This window comes from Onthophagus taurus, chromosome 1, assembly GCF_036711975.1.
Source record: "Onthophagus taurus isolate NC chromosome 1, IU_Otau_3.0, whole genome shotgun sequence".
NCBI classification, from domain to species: Eukaryota; Metazoa; Arthropoda; class Insecta; order Coleoptera; family Scarabaeidae; genus Onthophagus; species Onthophagus taurus.
Window position 1 is genome coordinate 17357196 of NC_091966.1, and position 24118 is coordinate 17381313.

Here is a 24118-nt window from a genome sequence, read left to right on the forward strand (position 1 = left end):
CCAATCCAACGCCCTGGAAACCTTTCGTCCAAATGTAGCTTGACCTGACGAGCGAAATGCGCCGGAGCTCCATCGCGTTGAAAGTACATTTGCCTTCTAATGTTTAGAGGAACATCCTGCAGTAAATCATTTAATTCATTTTGTAAAAACTCTAGGTAATGGTTTCCTGTGAGGCGATTCTCCAAAATGAAAGGGCCAATTAAATAACCGTTGATCATATCACACCACACATTTACCGAAAACTTGTGTTGAAAGTTGTTTTCGATTGTTGCATGGGGATTTTCATCGGACCATACGTGACTATTACGAGTATTATGTAGGCCGTCGCGGGTAAATGTTGCTTCATCCGTGAAAAGAATATGCGATACAACACGATGATCATTATTTATCCACCGACAAAATTCGACTCGTTTAACATAATCTTCCGGCAGTAGATGTTGTACCTTACCTAAATGGTATGGATATAAGCATTGCTCGTGGAGTGTGTTTATTACTTTCTTTTGTGGGATGTCTAATTGAACAGCAATTCTGCGTGAGCTGGTCGTTGCATCTTCTTCTACTAGATCCAAAATATGTTCTACTTCATTTAAAGATTGACGCGTAGCTCGTTCAGATGTTACTTTAACGCTGGGAAGTGTACCGGTTTCGCGCAGTTTATTAAAAACCCTAATAAAAACGTTTTTATTATGATGTCTGCGATTTGGAAACCGTTGACGATATTCATCTGCAGCAGCTGCAGCACTCCCGTTACAAAAACCATATACAAATAACATGTCTGTATATTCTAAATGTGAATAAGTACTTGGCATTTTATAGCACTTAATGCAAATCAAGCTGTCAAATCTACGTTAAATGTTTAACTGTAGTTATGCAATCAATTGAAAACAAATGAAAATCGGATAACAACATATGAGTTTTTTTTACATTATTTTCAAGCGTACAATACACTCCTAAAGTTTGGTCCGTTCCTCCCGACTCACCCTGTATAGTATTTGAATGTTATAATAATTGACAGTTACTCAACACTTTGAATATTTTTTCCGAGATAATGGCCTAATGGCTACTACCCAATGTAGTATAATTACTATATTGGATAAAATCTGGTTATTAACTTTACTAAATATGTAAAATTGCCGCTTCTCTCACTTGAAACTGAGTCAAATATTAACTAATGACTTCTGCAGGCCATACTGCGACATGCTTAAAATGTTACAATTGCAAGCAGTTTTTTTAAAACATCTCTGCAACGTTGAGTTTTCTCTTCAATTTGAGTTTGGGTTAAACAATCAATAGTGGTACAGCTTAATAAACCCTTAACTAAATGTAACGTACAATCTTGGTATTTGCATATTCATTATTTGCATATTAATTTTCACAACATACATTTGACGCAGTAAGTAACTTTTAATTTCACTTTCATTTTTAACTTCTTTTTAGAAGAATTATTTAACACGTGTCTCTAATTTTTTACAAATTGTTTAATACTTTAATTACATCTTTTGTAGCGTCTCTGATGATGATGTTATATCGAAACATGTAAGACTAAGATTTTAAATAAACAAATTAATGAAAGTGCACATTGCAATTTTTCATTTTATTAATTCAATAACTGGTCAATTTTTCATTTTATTAATTTACATATTAGTTAGATTTATGAGACTAGAGGTAATGACCAAAGTGTTTCAAATCACTCATTCTAACGCTGGATCCAATTCTTGTGTTTGTAATCTAAATATTCGACATAGAAACCAGTAACGGTATCTGCGCAGATATGCGCTGGATAATCATTCCTGAATAAATCATCCAGCGCATATCAAGTTTTTCACCAAAACAAATATTTACTTGTAATGACATACGCTAAATCATCATCAATTATCATACACAGGAAAAAACATCAACTTTAATCTGGATTGGACCTTTTAATTCCCCGAAGGTAAACACGATGATAGTAATGAATCCAGGTGTTGAAGTGTATTTCATAATTTAATTTTGATGTTATGACCCATGTTTTATTTACTTCAAACATTTTTCTTCACAAATAATAAGATAACATGATCGTTTTTGCTTAATACTCATTTTTGCAAAAATATCATGATTTCTTTCTTTTAATGAATGGAAACTTTATCTATCCTATTTCTCAACTATCTATCTATAGGAACATTATTAAAGGTAGTTTAAAGCACGCTGCCGTACAACACTACCGACAGAATTCGTGATTAGGACACACTTGTAGATCCGAAGATAATGCTAACGGAATTATTTATTAGCCTTCGTGTAATTACCCGTACCTACGTGTTTATTTATGTATAGTTGTGTTTCGTTCGGCCAAGGGATTATTATTATTTTCTTTTTAATTTTTTATTTCTTCCTGCCGTCGGTTACTGATTAGGTCGTTGAGAGTAGCGCTGTAAATCGATATAGGTAATGAAGGTAGACTTTTATGAAATAAAAAATTTACGATAATTAGCACGGTCCGGGTTTATCTGAAATACGATCGGTTTTCTCTCCCGGGAAATAAAATCCTATGGAAGTACTATTGACAGATACAACCGTGGGCCATAAACAACGTAGACGTTCGTTGTTAAACATTGACTAATGATAAATGTACCGTAATATATACGTTTATTAATCATTATTTTTTTATATACCAAGTAATACTAAGTTTCTATTTTCTAGAAAGACCTCGCTAGCTTCAGTCCCTATTGCGTCTCTTCAGAGGTAAGTGATATTACCATACACTTAAAAATGTTTACGACTCATAAACAGTTAGTTGATTTGAAAAATGAAACGGGACAGGTAAAAAGTTTAATTATTAAATGTTCCCCGCTTCATTATCCTGGGCTGTAAACAAAGTGTCAAGTTTCCATCATAAAACGATTAGATTAATACGCGGGTGGCATTTCTCGTGGTAATATCCCGTCGTAACCCCGTCTAAATGGTTTCTTAAAACATCTTTAATTGTTTCCACCGCTGCAAACCCTACGGAACTGTTCACTCAAACGTACGAGTCCATTCTTAAACGCTTGGTTATATGGAGAAATGCGAGTAGAAAATTTATACGTTACTTCTTGGAACAGTTCTAATTCAGTATGGATAAAACGGGCAAGTCAATGACTTAATATTTTCTTATCTTATTAATTTTAAAAAATATTAAATTCTTCAATATAATAATATTATATGTTCTACCTTGAAAGTTAGCATGTAAAATTCCTTCGGGTGAGTTAATGCAGGTGTCTTAAAGCGTTGGAAAGGGAGGGATTATACGTGTCCATTCCGGAAGTTGTTTAATTACGCCGATTCCTTTCAAACAACACGTGCGCGTCGCGTTTCCTCATAACGAACATACTATACAAGTATATATTTTTTACATGAATACCAACGACGACCAGAGGCGAAACATTTTAACATCGTTACAATGACTTGTAATAAATAGTGTTAATAGAGACAAAAAGGGAAATTAATTAGGTAATAATCTTCAACCGTGAAAACACCATACAAATACTCGCGATGGTAACTAGTTTTGTTGTTAACGCACTTGTAAGTGAGTATAGATTACTTTAATTATTATGCTAATTTCTCTACAAGCAACCGATAATTATTGGAGGCTTCCGTGGGTTTACGTCCACCTTAAAATTACCCTGCCCGGAATGATTGTGTTTAAGTGGCAATCCGTCTGTAGAAGTAGCATGGTTGGTATAATGAAGGCGGTTCTATTTGTAAACGCAAATGAAAAGCTGTAAAACGCCCTTTAAAGTAGTCGTTTGCGTGTAATGTTTATAACTGTACATATTTTATATTTAAATACGACAAGAAATATTTCGAAAAATATTTTAAAAAAATACATAATCGTCAAATTTTCGATGATGATAATTTCGATGACATTTCTAAATTCACTAAATATGATTATAATGATTTTTTAACAACCGTATAAATAATAATTTTATTAAAACGTATAAAGGAACTATAAGGAGAGCTTAAGCAGAGCTCTTTTAGCAGCAAAACGGTTTCAGAAAGATCAAAGAAAAGTATCCCCATGGAGATCAGGATATTTCATAACAGCTTTATTTAAAATTTAAAGAGATTATTCTTTGCTGTTAGTAGATATTCGCCTCGTGCTTGAAGATTTGAAAAAAGTTAAATTTTTGCTATAGTTGTACAGAAAATAGCACATTTCAAATCGTGTTTTAATAAAGAAGTAAAGTCGACAGAAACAAGAATTAACAAAACCAATTTACATCATAACATTTTATCACAATAACAATTATCACCACAGTACTTGCACTTTTCTGAGTTTTTGTTGAGGATGGGCTCGTTTATTCCTGGGTAGTGTTCCAACATATGCCAGCCCAACTTGTTTTAATTTATCTAACAACTGTATTGAATTGTCTTCTGTAACATTCCGATTAGTATTTTGAATTGCTAAAACTTCTGGTTTTATAGAATTAAGTTCCACTGTTTTCCCTGTGAGTACATAGTGTATTTTTCACATAAATATATTATTTTGATGCCATATTTCTTAGTTTTGCTTTTAATGTATTCCTTTAATCTGCAACGGCCCCTAAATTCAATGAGCATTCCAGCGACGACAACATATTAGAATTATTACACGACTTATCAATTGTTGGAATTATATTTACTGCAACTAAATTTATTTTGGTAGTTGTTATTAAAAATATTATATATACCTATATTTGATATTGCAGCAAGTCTATCGCTATTGTCAATTCTATCACTCCTTCTAGTTTGATCGTCAAATCTGACTGTTGACATAAGAAACAAAAAATGGTCTTCGGACATTACACCCAAAATCAAAAGTGCCAAAAATGTTTTTAATTCAATTGTATCCAAATGTCCTACGTAACTAGATGCTGGTACTAAAATTTCATTCACAATGTCTTCGGTAAACAGAAGAGACCAAGCATCAAAAGGTGTTGTAAGCGAAGCACTTGCTGTTGGACCTTTTAATCTTGGCAGATTAAGAATTATATTTGAAGATGTAGTCCTTAAAGGAGAATTTGTGGCATTGTGCAGTAGTTGCACTAGCATTAACTTGACTTTGACTTTCTTCTTCTGATCAACTTCAAACTATGAAGCTATTTCGTGATTACTATGTTCACTTGCTGCATTGAAACTACGAACGAAACTGAAGAGTAACGAGGGAAATACACAAATATGAATTTGCTTTCTAAAAATAAAACCGCAATGTGTACATGAATAAATCCCTGACTTTATCTTCACTGAAGATGAAATACATCGGCTGTAAACCACCAAACTTTAATTACTCGAAATCTGTTTTAAATTATCTGTTGTCCTTTGAGGCGAGTTCTCCTTTATGTGCTCACTAATTGTAAGCCAAGGCGCTACAATTGCTAATATATCAATACAAGATAAGTTAACATATGATCTAGCGAGAATGAGTTTAAACGAGAATGGACGCTTTAGCACGATTAAGTCGAGATCACTTGTTACATCACATGTTAACCAATTTTATATCAATATGGTATCAATTATAGCGCCTTGGCCGCAAGAGATCTCGGCTTAATAATTCCATTTCGTCTATTTCCATTTAAGCCACGCTAGCGACGCTACGATATGTGTTCTTCAACATTGTATATAGCATCAATAGTAACGCTTGACTTGCAAGTGACCTTAATAATGCGAAATCATACATTTTCTGGTCTAAAAAGCCGAGGATTCTTGCTTTATCGTTACTTTACGTGTTAATTAATGTTGTATCAATATGGTATCAATTGTTGCACTTCGGCCGTAAGCGACTTAAATAAGATCGGACAATTTATACTTTCGCACGATTAAGTCAAAGTGATTTGAGGACGTGGCACTGCAGTTGATACCATGTAGATACAAAAATGGTGAACAGGTTATGTAGCGCCTCGGCCGCAAGAGACCTCGGTTTAACTGAGACTGGACAATGTGAAATTTCGCATAATTAAAGGATGCTTGGGGCCAAGACGTGTTGTTGCTAAATGTGCAATAGGCAGCCAGCGAAATCTAATAATAAGCATTATCTAGAATCTGCACCAGTTTTGTGCAGAAATAAACAACACATATCTCAGAATATGATGGAAACGAGGGAGATAGAGTATTGCAACGTTTCAAACTGAGACTAAAGGCATTAAGAATACTATAAAATATAATGAAATTGTATAACATTTACAGTTTACATTTATGGAAACATATATAGAAATAATTAAGAAATTTAAAGAATTATTTGTATTTCATACTACAACGAGCACTGAAGTGTAGTCATATTGAGGCATATAATCAATAACGACATGATATATAGATAGATATAATTGATTTTCTCTGACTATTGTAAACATTTTCTGTTAAATATAATAATAATATTTCTCCTTCCATCTTAATAAAATTCTGGGACCGCTGGTGTTTTCAATTTACACAACACTTATCTTAAATCCTAAACTACACTCAAGTATATAAGCATATGCTGATGATACTCAGATTTATTCTAAATTTAGATTGTCTGAAGACTGAGATGATTGACTAAGATTAATCGTGATTTAGAGTTGATGGCTCTGATTTCTTACCAACATTGTTTCCAAATCAATCCGGACAAGTCATCTATACTATATTTTGGTAACAAAAAAGCTCTTGAGTTTCTTTCCGGAAACTCAAATATTGTTATTGCAGGTAGTTTGATCCCTGTTGTAAATGCAGCGAGGAGCCTTGGTCTGGTAATTGATTCCAATTGAGATTTGAGGAACTTATTAAAAATTTGGTGTAAAAGTCGTTTGCTTCGTTGAGATTGTTGTACTCAAGTCGTCGTTTTTTAAATCATAATTTGAAAAGAACATTGTGTGAATCACTTGTACTCTCAGTGTTTAATTATTGCGATTTCATTTATGGCCCTTGTTAGACGTTGGTATGCAAGTTGAGATTGCAAAAAATTCGAAACTGCTGCTCAAGATTGATATTGGGTCTACGTAAATATGACCATATCTCTCATGCATGCAAAGGGTTGAACTGGATAAAAATGGACAATCGCTGGCAGCATCATATGGTCTGTTTTGTTCATGGCTTGCTGACTTCCCCTACGGCTCCTGTACGTTTGCGTGAGTTGTTCATTGATAGAAATACAGTGAGCGGGCTTTCTACGCGTTGTTGTAACATGTTGTAACATGAAATTTCTCGTCATACTACGGCAATGTTTCAGAGATCTTTATTTTAAAATGCCATTAAATTATATAATAATCTTCCAGTTGATTTAAAGCAAATGAATTTAACACGTTTTTCTAGGTCCAGTAAGCAATTATTTTTGTCATTATCATAGATGTGAATAAGACTAATACTAGCGATTTGTATGAATTAAAGTAATTTTACTTTAGGTGATTAAGCTCCGCTGTTATGTAATTTATTATGTATTGTGTTTTAGTTCTTTGGAGTGTTATACTTTTATTTGATAGAAAAGTGTTGTCATGTTATTATTCCTTTTGTTTGGGAAAGTAACTGGTTAAGTACAGAATAGCCTTGGAGTAAACTTCGCCAGTTGATCTCCTACCTACATTATCTAAATAAAGGCTTATTATTATTATTTCATAGTTATTCCTTTTCCGAAGACTCTTGCTTCTGCGAGATATACAAATTTCACGTTGTCCTCTCTTTAAGGTACTTGATAGTTACTAAAATAGTTTTCTGTCAATTACATGATCATCTCTTACTTTACATTACTCTTACATACTGCTGTTTCTTTTTGATGACATGTTACTTCGTGTCGACAAGACTGAGATACTTGTTATTTCATTATCGGATTATACTACATCATTTGATATGATAAATCATCATCACTTACTAATTTGAACCATATTTTGCACTCTATTGGTCTCAGAGAAAAATCCCACAGAGAAGTCAAGAGAAGTATCAAAACTAAACATGCAAAAACGATGCAGTTTTGATTGAACTTAGTGATCTAGATAATGTAAATATTTTAAAGTGTGTATTTGTCTATAAGAAACGCTAAGACCTCCTTGTCCACAAGTTGGCATAAATAGTAAAGTTGGCTATCATCAGCTTAGAACTGTTATGTCGAATATATCTCGAAAACATCGTAGTATTGATATTAAAATCTGGAGATATATTCGACCGCATAATATTGTTAATAAATAATGCAAAATATACCTTACCACCTACTAAAACTGCTTGTGATCTACTGATAATTCATGCCCATCCATTAATCAGGTTCTATAGGTGAAATAACCAATAATAGACCAATATCAGTTATTATTATATCTTGCTTTGCAAAAGTTTTTGAGCACATTGTTTACAATACTATATTCAATCATATCAAAAAATCCTTACACATTAACCAACATGGTTTTATTCCTCACCGATCTGTAGAAACTAACTTAACCATTTTAAATGAGTATGGAAGATTTGAATTAGATAGAAGAGGTCCGGTAGATGTAGTATAAACAGATTTTGCAAAGGCATTCGACAAAATGAGCCATGATGTGCTATTGAATAAGTTGGCTTCCCACAGATTTGCTAAATCAACTTTGCACATTTTTGTGTCTTATTTAAGGAAGAGAGAGAACCTTCTATGTTACTTTTAAGCATAATGAGTCGCAGAAATTTAAAATAGAATCTGGTGTTCCGCAGGGAAGTAACCTAGGACCTTTACTGTTCTTAATATTCATTAATGACTTGCCAACAATCATAAAAGAGCCCGAATGCTTGCTTTTTGCTGATGATTCAAAATTTTTGACTTAGTGTAATGAAAATAGGCTCCACCTCAATGTAACAAAATGTGAAAAAATTACATTTACATTAAAGAAAAAACCAATAACTTTCTATTATCATATTGATAATGTTATATTAAAGAACATCGTAAGAGAGAAGAATTTAGGTGTAATATATACACAAGATTTCTATTTTAATGAGCACGTTAAAGCCACAACTGCGTCAGCTTTAAGACTTTTGGGTTTTATTATTAGAAATGCTCACTCTTTTCTTAATATTGACATTTTAAAATTACTTTACAATTCGTTAATTAGGTCGAAGTTGGAATATGCAGTTGTGGTGTGGAACCCCGGTACGGCTTTACACTCGGATGCTCTGGAGACAGTACAAAACAAGTTCATTAGATATATTTACTATAAGAAATATAACAGATTGGATTTCAATCCTATTAGTTTGCTCGGAAGCACTTTGATATAGTACGGTTGTCCGTTAGACGGAGGTTGCTGGATCTTAGATTTTTATATAAAATATTAAGCAATAAAATAGACGCTCCATCAATATTACAATCTACTCAGTGGTTTCTATGTCCCTGCCTATTCTGGTCGTTCAAAGCCTTTGTTTTTTGTGAATCGTTTCTCTACCGAATTGAGAAGAAATTCCACATTGATTAAGATACTTATGTTATACAACAGTTTAGCGGTTAACTTTGTATTACCGATATTTTCACTGTCCTACAAACTCTTCGGTGAGAAATGTCTTTTAGCGCTTGCAGAGTCGTGAATGTGTTTAATTGCTGTTGTTGTTATTCGTTTAAGTTAAATGATTTCTTTTTTATTTTTGTAACTTGATTACTTAGTTGAAATATATAATTAGGGAAACCTGTGTATTTCAATAAATAAATAAATAAATAATGAAGTTGCTCAGCAACTCTAACGATCTGTGATATTGGTCCTCTTTGAGTTGGGCAAAATTGTATCAACTATAATGGTTAACGTAATATGATAAAAGCATTCTCTAAGCCTTAATTATATTTGTAGGAATACATTATTGCTTGTCACAATGTATTCAATTGTTACCATAGTACCTTATCTATAGCCTAATTAGAGTTAACACCACTATATTCTAGTACATACACTTTAAACATTAAGTTGATGCAATAATTGATTATTTAATACAAGTATTTACAATTTTTTGTATTCTATATGGCACCCTATTGCAAAACTTACGTCTGTCAACCAGAAACGAATCCACTTCTGCTCTTTTTAAAGGTCTAATTCTAATATAGAAGAAACCAATCTACTCTATTTTTATATAAATTACCACACCTCCGCCCAAAGCACCTCTATAACAACGCATAAATTTGATGAACCTAGTCTATGATATTCGTTAAGTATGCTACACTAAATAAAGTATTTACTTAAATACTTTTTAAATTCACAATCAGCGAGAGATTTATGCCACCTCTCACTGAAACGTAAAACAGAAAGGAATAACGTAAAAATTATTAAATCAAGATATTATCTTTTTAAATCTCAACCAAGCAAAACAATGATTAACTATAATCAATTAAATAGATGTATTTGTATTAAAGTCCGGATAAAGTCGCCGCCTCCATAGTATTGAAAACAAAATGAAACAATATCAGAATATTTGTTTATGGCAACAATAATTTTCCAAATTCTTCCTGATTAAGCACTATGGCCCTCTTTGCACCCTTTCGCATTCTTTAGCCACCGTTAAATATCCAAATATAAAATATAAACTCTCATTAATATTTTTTGTAAAATAAGAAACACTAACTTTTGCTATTAAAATATGAACTGAAATTTCAATTGTTCTGTAATTGAGTAATATATATAGAAGTAGTAGTACAGGATATTATTACAACAAGGAGTTAAAAAATTTGCCGAACCCCATAGATACCAAACCCAATCAAATTCCTGAACAAACCCAACCAATAGAAATCTGGGTGAAATTGCAATTCGAAAATTAATACATTAATAAATACTGGAAATAATTAGCATTTATAATATCAATCTGCAACAGACAACCACTTATGACTTAAAATGCCAAATAAGTTTTTTTTAATAATTCGACCCTGAATGAAAAGTGAAGTAACTCACTTTCAATTAAGTATAAATCACTTAACCGCTAACAAGGTACTCATTGCACTTTGAAGAACCTTGCCATTAATCTTAAAAAGTGCGATAGATTATTAGCGATAGTAATTTCATTCCACTAACGTATACAATCATGATGTTGCGGATTTGCATTACGCTGGGTAATCATAAAACATAAAGGGAAAAAATCCGTCTGCAAGAAACGTTGGTAAGTTGTTAACGCGGCGTCCGTGAAAGTTACTTTATTTTCTAAACCGGACGTTTCCATGATCCGTGGTACTTTTAATAAACCTATATAATAGTCTTGTGAAAAATTGCACCACGTGTGCTAATAATTGCCTCGTGTACAAAATGCTACCAATAATTGCAAAGTCAAAATGGAATATTTATGAGAATCTATTTTTGTATGTTAATGGTATTTTAATTTATTCTCATCCAAGCGGTATGGTTTTATCTGGGCAATTATAAGGTTCCTCGTCCGTAATCTATATTAAGTGGCATTTTTAATTTGGCGGTTTCAGTTAGTAGTGTTAATCGTAAGAAATTTGACGTCCGACTCCGTAGAAAGAAGTCCCAATAACCATAATCCGTTTGAATATTCATGTGCCCCGCCACGAATACATATGTAACCTACATATTTTACTTGAAGCGGCTTAATTAACAATAACACTCGCGAAGAAAGAGAGAGAAAAAACTTGAAACGCCGGATTATGCCCGACGACGCGCGTCTAATTCTTTTCAGCTGCGAACGAACGGCCCTGTTTTTATTAGATACGAATGTACCATTTTATATTGCGTATAATCGGATTACTGTATATGCCTTGTTCAAGAACATAGGTGGTCCTTACATCATCTGTCAACCAGTTTTCTATTCCACACTGATCACGATATCATATTACGTAACACCTCAATTATAAATTTATTATAATATCTAAGAAATAAACCATTAAGTTGATATACTTCATTCTTTCCTTCATTTTCAATTCTCGTTTAGTTTTTTATGGCCTATTCAAAAACCTAATAATAAACCTCCTAATTTGAAAGCACGTGTACCACGTTACGGCTATAATAAACCAAAGAGGAAACGGTTCAACTTGAAAGATCTACTAAACTCGCTGGCAGGTAGGTTGCCAAAAAATTTATTAGCGGAGAATAAAGAGCGGAAACAAGGGTATTAATTTAATATTTTCAAAAAATAAACGAAAAAGAAAAAGAACGGTTTCAGCAGCATATGAAACTCCTCTGATGTCGAGTTATTATGACTGTTCCCGTACGAATACATTAACGAACCCAAAACACCTTTCCTTTGAACCCACAAAGCACCCATTTTTATACGCAAATTATAACCACGAATCTTTTGTTCTCGAATCCATCCACCACATCGTAAACGTTTCATTATCATTGTTTATAGTTTGTAAAAGATTTCTTACTCATCATCTCTTTCACGCATCTATACAAAGAAAGACGAAATAAAATTCGAAAAATTATCGTTCATGAATATAGAACAAGTTATTATAAGTTACTTTTAATATCCATTTTCGACCTAGCAGATGTTTACAGAACCTCACTTTATAATAAACGTGGGCATCGACCATCTCTGTCACTCTTGGCCACACATTTCGGGGACCCAGAGCTTATTATGGCCGTTTACCGGCGCGTCCACACAACAAAAAATAATTATTTTTACCACTAATTGGCGGCATAAATATTTATAATACTGTTGTAAAAACGCTTCTTTTACAAGGGTTAATTGTAATTTTTACATATGTTTCCTGGCGTTTACGCTATCATCTTGTTTGTCGAACTTAACGTCTTATTGTTAAAAATGCAGATGCCCACACAAATAACATTCGTTTTTTTGATTGTCACTTAAAAACGTATACCGTTAGTTGTTACTAAGCCGTTATTATAATTTAATTCAATTAAATTTTGTTTATTAGCCTTGACGTTCACCGTATGGGTATTTATTTAAATGGACGACTTATGGTAATTGATGTAATAAAATTAATCTTTTAAAAGTAATACTTTGTGTTTTGTAAATAATTTATTATATCGTTGTTATGAGCTCAATTAAAATACAAATTAATTTCTTGAATTCATATTAATATTACAATATTATATTTAAATTTAATTTCTTAATGAACGAATTTATTAACAGCAACTTTAAATTTGTAATAAGTTTTTCATCATTCAGTTTTTTATATTTCTCTAAATTTAATTTGTACAACAAAGTCCTTATCCTGAGGAGGTTTTATGCAAAATATAATTAACAAAATTAGGCAGGTCTTATAAGACTCCATTATGTAAAAGTTTACACTTCCGATTCTCGTCTAATATTTAAAGTTAAGGATGGCGTAGTTGGTTTAATAAATCAAGTTGAGTAAATCATTCATGAGTAATTACGAATCTTATCAAAAAGATTGCCACACACAAAACTCTTTGAAATAGCATTTCATGTAAATTTGCCAAAAATAAACGCTTATCTATAAAAATTTACAAAAAATCTGCAGCTGCCATAAACAGTTTGTTGTGGTTTGCGTTTAGCTGAGTAATGGAGTTGAAGATATTAATGTCGTCATTTCTCGAATCATGATACTATATTTTATGAGTTTTTTTGTGGTCATTAAAATCATCAAATGATCATGCTCTTAAATATCCATGATCTCCAGTATGTCAGTAGTCCTTTACCACATCATTTACTCCCTTGCTTACAGACATTTTGAAAATCATGATGAAGTTCTAGAATAAGGCAATGTGCAGATTTAATGCCGCTAGGTGAATTGCGTATTTGTCTACTACTGTGAAAATGACCAGATCATTTCATTTCTCAAACTTTGTTGTCTAAAGATCATAGCTGTTGTACTGCACTATTGAAGATCAAAGATGGTGTACTAAATGTTAACGAAAACAGGTTAATAGAGTTGACGATGAAACTTATCATGGGATGATGTTAAGTTATTTGGGGTTGGACGAATCTGTTTGCTATGATTTTCAAGCTTTCTAAATGGAGGTGGGATGTGGATTATTCACATACATCAGCAACCCAATGCGGTATTTGTTAAAATTCTATCTGCCTTATTGTTTACCTCTTACTTTCTAGTTTCAGGGTAGGGTAAAACGTATGTATACGCAGATACTCAAGCTTATATTCACTGTAATAAAAACAATGTTAGAGAAATGTGTCTGAACTTACCGTGACATGAACACGATTTAGTTGAAAAGAAAAGCTATTATTAGCTTTAGTTCGAGCTTTATGTTCTTTAGCTAGAACATATAACCTGATAATGATATCGTTTATGTTCTTAACAATAATTTTAAAATATTGTATTACTACAAGATTGTACGCCGTTTAGTAAATCGTTAACTTTACCATTCATCTTAAAATCATCATGATCATAATTGGACGAATTGGATCGCAGAGTTAAGGGCAGCAACAACCATACAATATCGGTGAAAGAATTTACGTGTCTTTTCCAAGCCGAGTAGAAGAAAATACCAGCAGCAATTATACAAGGACTTGTAAAACACATGCCAAGAAAGGTTGAAGCTGGAACTGCCGCACGTAGGGTTCTATCAAGTACTAAATATAAATAAAGTTTATATCTCTTTTCTATTACATGTGTCAAAATATTTATCAGTACAGTGTGTTAATTAATTATCGTACCCGATGTCATCATTGCAAGAATGCAACCAATATCACAGTATTGGTATTGCATATTATGCAATACCAATACAATATCACAGTATTGGTATTGCATATTAGTAGCATACTTTCAATGATGACGTCGGGTACGATAATTAATTAACACACTGTATATAGTGTGCAATATGGTATATTCGTTCTACTGTTCTTTAGTGTTTTTATAATTTTCCAAAAGATTCCACAATTTTCGGAATATCGTACGATGACTTCGTCTTGGGGAACAGCGTCCGTTGCCTTTTAAAACCTCTTTTTCTCCCAAATTAAAGTATATTTAACGGGAGCAGTGTTGGTGTAGGCTTTACAGTATATTTTAGGGAGTTTTTACATTGCACTGTTGAGTTGGGCGATGGTGTCGATCAGTGTGGACTAGTCATTTCTTGAATCAGTATTTTCACCCTATTGACATGTAAACAAAACGCTCGTGAACACAAACTAGGAAATGGTCTTTTAAACAAGCGACGAGTGTGTTTGTTACCATTATCTGTGGTAGAGGAGTAGATCGTGGTCCCATGTCAGATTGTGGATAGTGTAGAGTTAATAGGGCATGGTCAGACCTTTCATTGCGGCGATATCGACTACTACAGAGCTCCGTTGATTTAAATAACTCCAATTCGTGCCTTTGGACAAATTCCATTAACTCCTTTTTCCGATACTTTAAGCTGTTGTTGTTGTTCAGCTCAGACTGCGTCATTAGTAAATCATCTAAGACTTTCTCCCAGCTGATTTTTTATATATTATAAAATGGAATATTTTTTTGAATTTCTGATTTCATATTTAGGTACAAGGTCATTGATTTCACGTATTTGCGTTGATATGGATGGTCTTTGATGTATTATGACCATATTATAATACATGATCAACGGTGTTAAATTAATAATTTATAAAAGGTGTGCAATCTTGCAGTAGTATTAAGAAATCATATAATATTGTGTTTTTGTTGAAACTGTTGAAGCTGATTATTTCACCTTCTTCATCGGTATAAGTTACATTGTATCATAAAACTGAGCAGATGCTTCCTTGTTCGCTATCAAAGCGCGATTAACTTCATTGCTTAAGTTTTGATTAATAATTCATCGACCCTGAATTTTACCATGGTAGATATACACAATTATGTGCTTGACACACTTAGATAATAATAATAATTACCCGTATAAGAAGAATATTAAAGAGGTGCTAACAGAAACTGTAGCACTCAATACTTATGTGTAAGAAGTATGCAGATTTCTAATTCAATTTCACCATCCAAACATGATGTGACATGATAATATACTATAGTCCAAAAACACAACTGTATCCTCAGTACTTATTAATTGGGCTGTGATACAACCATTATTGTGTTGGGGCTTGCAAAAAATGAAATTTGTATAAAGGGTATTGAGGAGTAATTACAGACTAAGTTTTGTCTCTAATTTTTTTAAATCTCTTATCATGCCTTTAACTCTAAATGATTAAATTGAACATAAGCACTGAATACGTTCAAATACTTCAGCGCTGTGCACTGAATTTGTATAAAAAAATTGCTATGTTTACAAAAAATTTCTAATGTTTTTGAATTTCCGTTTCAGGTAGTAGTTTTTTGTAGCACAATGTAATTGTAATGCATGTTGAAGAGGTATGACAAAGAGTTGTGTTGGGTTGGCAGGTCTTCAATGTAATTCAATAAATTGAATCAATCAGTTTATTGATAAACGATCTGAAATGTTCCCGTGTATAATTAAAGGGATACTAGAGTAAAGTTGTTACCAGATTGAATAATTACTTGCAAGGTGATATTACTAAATATACTGAAATGACTGGAAATGGTTGGGTTTTGCACTGTTTAGTAGCGATAATCACTTCGACCAATTAGAAATTTCAAATTGATGATCAGAATGAGTTTAAAATGAATTGTTCAAAATTTGGCAAGTATACTGCTAAGTGCAAGACTTTCAGATTAACCAGATATTAGAATCTTAGGATAACCTTGTTGATAAACCACCTGTACACTTTGACTAGAAATACGACAGATTCCTGTGCAGCATGCTGTCACCTTCAATCAGACCATGTCTCCAAAATTATGGGAGCTGGAATATTGACTTCTTAGCCCAACGAAACTATCTTGAAAGTACTGCTTCCCAAGCACCAAGCATGTCCGAAGACACGTCACATGGTATAATGCTGAAGTAAGTATAATGGGATCGTGGGTTAACCTTACTAGAGGGGAAGTTAAAGATGATTCCTAGGTATTCCATGAAGGTGTTAACAAGGAGAATAAAACTCGACTTTATGTATGTATCGTAGTTACGGCTTAGCAAATGCCATTTGTACACTTCCAGAGCCCACTTTAATTCTTCATCCATCGGCAGAACAGAAACTTCAGATAACTATTTTTTGGAATGTTTCGTAGAATATATTAGTATTGGACCAAGCTTAATTAAACAGACAAATGATTGATATTTACTTAGTTTCAAAGGTAATGATAAAATGTTGGCTCTAACATCATCTGTTCTGGCTTCATCTAACACGTTGTCAAATTCCAAGAATTGGATCTGTCCATTAATCGATATGTGCTAGTATTGAAATAGGATAGATGATGACTAGCTTGGGATGAAGGATTTAATACTAAGCCTTGTTGTTAAAAATTCAAAAGTATTATTCGGTACTGTAACCATAGTTGATGCCAAACATTTTGAAATCTGATACTTTAAAATTAAATGGAAACGTATTTATAAACATGGTTGTGAAGCCACATAATGTTATGACTTTCGTGGTTAACAAAATCGTGCAACATATTATATGAGAGTATTAATAACATGAAAATGTAATGATAAATCAAAAAGACCTCGTCGCGCGAAGTCAAAAGTATAATGCCTAGTTTGCAACTGTAAAACTCATTCTGATCATCAATTTGAAATATCTAATTGATCGAAGATCCATTCAGGGAATCCATATTTCGCGGTAAATCTTAGACTAGGATTATCTTTTAATTATACACAGGACGAGTTCAGATCGTTTATCAATAAATTGATTGATTGAATTCATTGAATTACATTGAAGACCTGCCAACCCAACACAACTTTTTCTCATACCTCTTCTACATGTAAATTGAATCTTTTAAAATCCCATGGAGGTCAATATGTATTGTACTACCATACTCGATTTAAATGCAGGTTGTATAGCTAAAACAAAAATTTTTTGTAAACATAGCAATCTTTTTATGCAAATTCAGTTTAAAGGGTTGAAGTATTTGGACGTATTCAGTGCTTATGTGCAATAACTCTAACACGATAAGAGACTGAAAAAAACAAACTTCTATTTGTCATATCATTGTCATAAAACGCTGGTTAATGATTAATTCTTACTAATTTTTAGTTGGATATTCAGATAACTTTGAAAAGTAACCATTACGATTAGTTAACTACGAGTACTTTGCTTTGAAGCTTTGCAAGTGGGTATAATCTTAATTTGCCTCTTTACCTCGTCAGCTATGGTTTTTAATAGTATTGTTCCCTATTTTATTTTCGCTGATCTAAAAGTGTTAATCTATATAACAAAGAAAGAAACTGTAACACCCTATTTTTATCACTAATACATAATATGATAAAATATTGTTACCTTGTAAAGAAACGACATAGAGTACACTTTATATTCATCTACATAAAAGACGTTGGTGCTCAAAAATTGCCGTTGGGATAGCACTATAGTAATGAAAATGTGGCTGTGATGCATCTGTCAGGTCTCTGATATGTCGGGACTCTAGAGATTTTCTCGTGGGTTTTGCAAACGAAATGGGTCCTTTACGCGACATCTGAAGTTCTTATTTTTATGAAAACGCAACAGCTTTTAAAGCCATTAGGCCGGGCGCGCTGCCCGCTACAATGACGTTTAGCATATTTTCTACATTACCACCTTATTTAAACCAGCATATGAAGAATGTTCACACCGTTAAGATTAGTCACCTAGATACGTTGTTAATTAGAAAAAAGGGACTACAATGTCGTTTACGTTAATCCCATAAATACCTACGTACTAGAAGAAATTTATAGGGGTTTTATCGCAACACCTGCATGGGCGCTTGTTTGCAAATTTAACTTATTTAGATATTGGGTAAAATTAGTTATGCGCATAAATTAAATTTTGTCGTATACCTGAATGCAACTTTTTATTTTATAACGTATATTCTGATATAACCGAGAGTGGCGTACCCTGTATTGCCCTACATTATTCATGTTTTACATGTAAAACAACAACTAGGCGCTGCGTGATCGATAAGAAAATGAACAGTACATGAATACGTTTCACATATAAGAAAAGAACTGTTTTCATTTTTAATTAAAACTTATCTAGATATTCCTACTTCATTTTAATCCCTCTTACGCAGGTTTTATTTCACGACATTCTCATATTAGCTTACTTGTATTTTTATTATCTACCATAAAAACCTACAAAAACTTTTAGAAAATTAAAATATAATACATTATGCAAATTATATTTTAAAAAAAGCTGTTTATAATAATTAGTAAGGGTAGATTGTAAATTTCTAGTATTAGATTTATTAACCCCATTTAATATGGAGTTTAATTCGCCAACGCTACTGACCCCTATTATGCAATTACGAACGGACATGCACAGGAACCATGTATGTACATACTCGAAATGCAATCAATAAACACGTCATTGCTCACATTGAATTAAGTCAGGTAAAAGATATTCATTCCATACGGGTAGGGAAAAGGGGCATCTTAAGCGCCATCTACTGTGAAATTAAAGTGTCAGTTATTGTAAGCAGTGGCGTTGTTATTTTTAATTATGTTATTCGAGATACAATCAAAGTATTAAAACGTCGGACGTCGTAGACGGTTACACATAATTTATTGCCGTTTGAGCGGCTATTACGTTATTGTATAAAGTTTATAAAGTACTTTCTTAATTTATATTTATGTTTGGAAATATTGGATCCCAATTCTTCGCAAGATTCTTTATCAGTATCTATGTGATCTATAATAAACATTTACATGTTAATATAGCAAGATCATATAAAAGGATAAATAACACCCTGCTAACTTATTGATTGTATATGGAGCAAGATGTTTTTATTGATATACTTGGTATGAATGTCAGTGCTAGATTCTTGTATATTTTTATTGAACAAAAAGTGAAACTAATACTAGACCTAGAACTGGAAACATTCGGGTTTAGCCGTCTTAAGAGACGTACGGCTAACCCAAATGTTTCCAGTTCTAGGTCTAGTGTTAGTTCTAGTTTTAGTTGTTATACAGCGTTAGATTCTTGTATATTTTCCATTAAACTAAAGATAGAAGTAACACTACAGCTAGAACTAGAAACATTCGGGTTTAGCCGACTTAAGAGACACACGGCTACACCCAAATGTTTCTAGTTCTAGGTCTAGTGTTAGTTCTAGTGGTAGTGTTAGCTCTAGTTTTAGTTGTTATTCAGCGCTAAATAAATATAACGCCAGATAGTCCGAATAATAACTGTCCAAATTTGTATGAATTAAAATAATTTTTGTATTAAAAAATTTTTGAAGTGATCTATTATAAATATTTACATGTTAATGTCGTAAGATCTTATAAAAAGATAAATAACACCCTGCCAACTTATTGAACGTATATGGAGTAAGGCGTTTAATATCATGAGGTGCAGATGTTTTTATTAATATACTTGGTATGAATATCAGATAGTCGTTTTGAATTAATGGCAGGGTATTTATCATGTAACGTCGTTTAATAATAACGGAAAAAATATATAAAAAATATTTTTTAAAATATAATTCTGTTTTGAAAACAAGTAATTCCATAAATTACACTGTATTCTAAGTTATCGTATAAAACGTACAAATGAAGTTCTTACGCTAACAAGTGCATTAAAACGTCACGATGCGACGTACGAACATCAGTCAAGTCATGGTTTATAACTGCTTTATTTATAAAGCCCCCTATAAAGCATCCTAAGAGTATTCGATTCGTTTCAAAACGGTTTCGTTTTTCCCATAACTTGAACCTATCTTCCCGTGTAACTTTTACATAATTACACTGTATCCAACGCGCGAGGTTGAAAGGTGCTTTTGCACGACGAAGGAAATAACCGCGTCTCTATACGAGACTTTTCAATTAAAGGTGCCGCGAATTAATGCGGTTGTAATTAAAGTATAAAAACAATTAGCACTGTTATCTTCCCGCATACGTATGTCTTGTACGCATATGCATATTGGATGAATATTCATGCGGCTGGTACGCATATATTTTAGGTTTCGTAGCAATAAAGTGTATTACGGTGTGATAGACGGCAACGATAGCCGAATTTGTATTGAGATCGTTTGGTGAAAAGGTGCGAACATGTGTTTTACAAAACTCCGATCATTTACATATTTAAATATTTACATATTTTTTTCAACATTCCGTAAATTCTAACTAATAATGTACTATGTTCATTATCATATTTTAAATCGAACATAATAATTTAAGATATGGCAATCAATAAATAATGTATTTCGTATTAGCGGATGTGTTTATCGTATTTATAGAAAAATAACACCGTTAAATGTCCAAGCATAATTTAAAAGAAAAAGGTAAAAGACACCTCACACCTGCCGCGGTAATTACGGGTTCTATGAGGACCGCTTTCCTGGGGACGAACGTATAAGGGATAATCACTTAGGGTCCTTGATATCTGTCATTATGACCGTTTGTAGTAGCGATGGTTCACCAACAAACTTATGGTTAAGACACACCAATTCGTCTTAATATTTCACTTTTTTAAATTTGTCAAAATATGTCACAATATCTTTTTATAATTCATTGGCAAAATTCGTTCAGATCACAAATTTTTTAAAATGTATAGGTTATATTGAAAAAAATCATAGAATCAATTAGGCTACAATTCAAATTGAAATGAAATTATTTTGACACATACCCCAATCATCCAAGCAGATAAAACACGCTCTGAACTTGACTTGGAAGATTATCAGTATGAAGTATAATCAGTCAAAAATATATCTCAACCGTTCAAAAATTTATATCTTGTTGGTCAATCCACCAATGAGTGTTTTATTCGTATAGCACTTCATCCCTTATTCGGCTTTTAACCCAATATAAGTTAATGACGGTCCTTTCCTAGCCAGTCTGCAAGATTTGTAATGATGATTTTAAGAATAACATCTCTCCAGATATTAATATACCTTTCCTCAATACAGCAATACAGCTTCACTTCAAAAAAAAACCTGTGATGAAAAACTGAGACATGACCAACTCCAAACTGAGAAGAAGTCATCAACATGAAAATAATGCCTACCACAAATTACGTAATTTTATAGATGATGTTTAGAGGGAATACTTTGCAAACAAAACCAATGTTCTATCCCTAAATGTCTGATTGATTAAATAAGCTTTGTCATGGTTACAAACCTCAATTAAAACTATCATTATTGACTCTGATAAAATAGGTCGTAAGAATGTTAATTTTGTATTGCTCAGTTATTCTATAGCTTTTTATTTATTTTAGTACACAAATATGGGCGATACTTAGTGTACCTATTGATTATGTTCTACATCGAAACGTGTTGTCTACCAGTAATTCAAAACGTTTCACTTCCTGAACATGTTTAATCTGTTCTCCCAATGCTATATTCCGGTCAAGTTCAGTCACATTACGTAGGACCATAAAGTACATCGAAATCGATGTCTCAAAATTAACATTCGAATTATCACAAACCACGGTTAATTACAGTTTCTACCTCGTTGAAATTATTAAAGGAATAATAAAATTATTTATCATCTATACAGATGTTGACTTCGCCTTTGGATTAAGACAGATATGAGTTAAACATTAAAGATAACAACACAAAGACATCTTTACTTACTTTTATTCTTTGCGTTTTACCAAGCACAAAGGTAAACGCTTCACTGTTCACACCTAAAATCACCACACATAAACATCTATTACACTGAGTAATCAACTGTGTCAAAATTTAGAATAACGTAGTATTTAAACCATTGTGTTCACTGCTTACCGTATCTGTGCTCTATCGGTTCTTATCCTCGTTGGTCAGTTTTCTGGAGTATGTCGTTTAGCAGTCGTTCTTCAAATTTTGTTTTCGCATAATCCCCTGCCTTTCAAAAAAAAAGGATGCGAATTGCGGACATGTTCTGTTGTACGTGGTGGTGTGATGAAGCTGTTTGAGCTATCTATTGCAAAAACTCTACAAGTTCTACGACGTACCTGGGCAACCACATGAAACGATGCCATAAGATATATTTCGATAAGACAAAAATGCTTTCCAGGAGCCACCTCAACCACCATCAAGCAAGAGAATGGTATGGAGCTGAGCCGAACCTCGAAGTACATTTTCTACCAAACAACAGTTAAAAATATGGGTCATGTAAGGCCAAATAGTTAAACAGCAATCTTCTAGTGATATTTGCGATGTTCATTGAATGAAATGAGAACTCTATAGCAATCCCAAAAAGCAAATCATAATACTTCCAATAAGTTGGTGAAAAACTATCTACTCATCTTTAGCTAAACATTTGACGTGATCCAAAACAGGTTTTGTGAATCTACATACTTTTCGTGGAACATAAAATTTGAGTGCACAACTTCAAGCGTTTCTACAGCAATAATGTCATATAAGCGTTATCATGACTATCAGAGAGCATCCTGATATTAAAATACGAAACAAATGCTGAAAAAATAATTTATATTGGGATGTATTCTCCTATATTATTCTCCTCCATTATTTGGTTTTTGCAAGTAAAAGCAGATAATGTCTTCTAATAGGACCTGTCTAGTAATGCTATTGTGCTGTCTGGCGTTTTTCTGGGATCAATTTTAGGACCAATCTCTATAATTTACACAAATAACTGTTTTGACGCTTTGTATCTATGTAATATATTGTATTTGCCAACAACACAGAATTTCGCAAATTAAATTTGATGCTTTCCATCTCTATAGGGTTAAAGTATTAATAAATAAATGTTAAAATGTTTTATTAAAATTCAACTTACCTGCAACTTTGTCACTGGCAGTGAGTAAAGAGAGACACATTTAACATAATCATAACTTCTTCATATTCATCCAAAAATTATAGATATAACTGAAATTGAAGAACTGCAAGTTTTTCTGTTGCACATATCTTAGTCTATGTTAACCTCATCTAAGTTAATCTAATCATATCCTACTACGCATAATATAACTATAACCATCATTATTAGTAAATGTGAATAATACAAGCCCGTATTGAATTTTTCCTACTTGAATTTATTTATGGGAAGTGTTCAAAAAATAGTCAATTCTTAAATTAATAAAAAGGTATCCCAGTTTATTTAAGTTTATTACCTTCTATAAATAAGTTCTACAGGAATTTTGCATAGGCCATCTGCTTGTAGCACAATTATATCTGCCATATAGTTTGTAAAACTTCATCGCCACTTTTTGTAAAATTATAAGCAATTATCTTTTCTGGATTATATCATTATGAATTTTATTATAATAATGCATGCTTGACCAAGGTTGGTGTCCAGAAGAAAGCTTCATGATGTCTTATTTAATTACTCCAGTTACCATTAAAACATTTCTGTTTGCC

At 32.7% G+C, this 24118-nt stretch overlaps 1 protein-coding gene across 1 annotated transcript in view; it reads left to right on the forward strand.

The window, feature by feature from the left end:
* Positions 1-24118, forward strand: part of LOC111413261 (araucan) — a 117300-nt gene that overhangs the window by 15515 nt on the left and 77667 nt on the right. The window contains exon 2 of the mRNA XM_071197857.1: positions 2677-2718. Coding sequence (XP_071053958.1) covers positions 2677-2718 — 42 coding nt within the window. The remainder of the gene's footprint in view (positions 1-2676; positions 2719-24118) is intronic.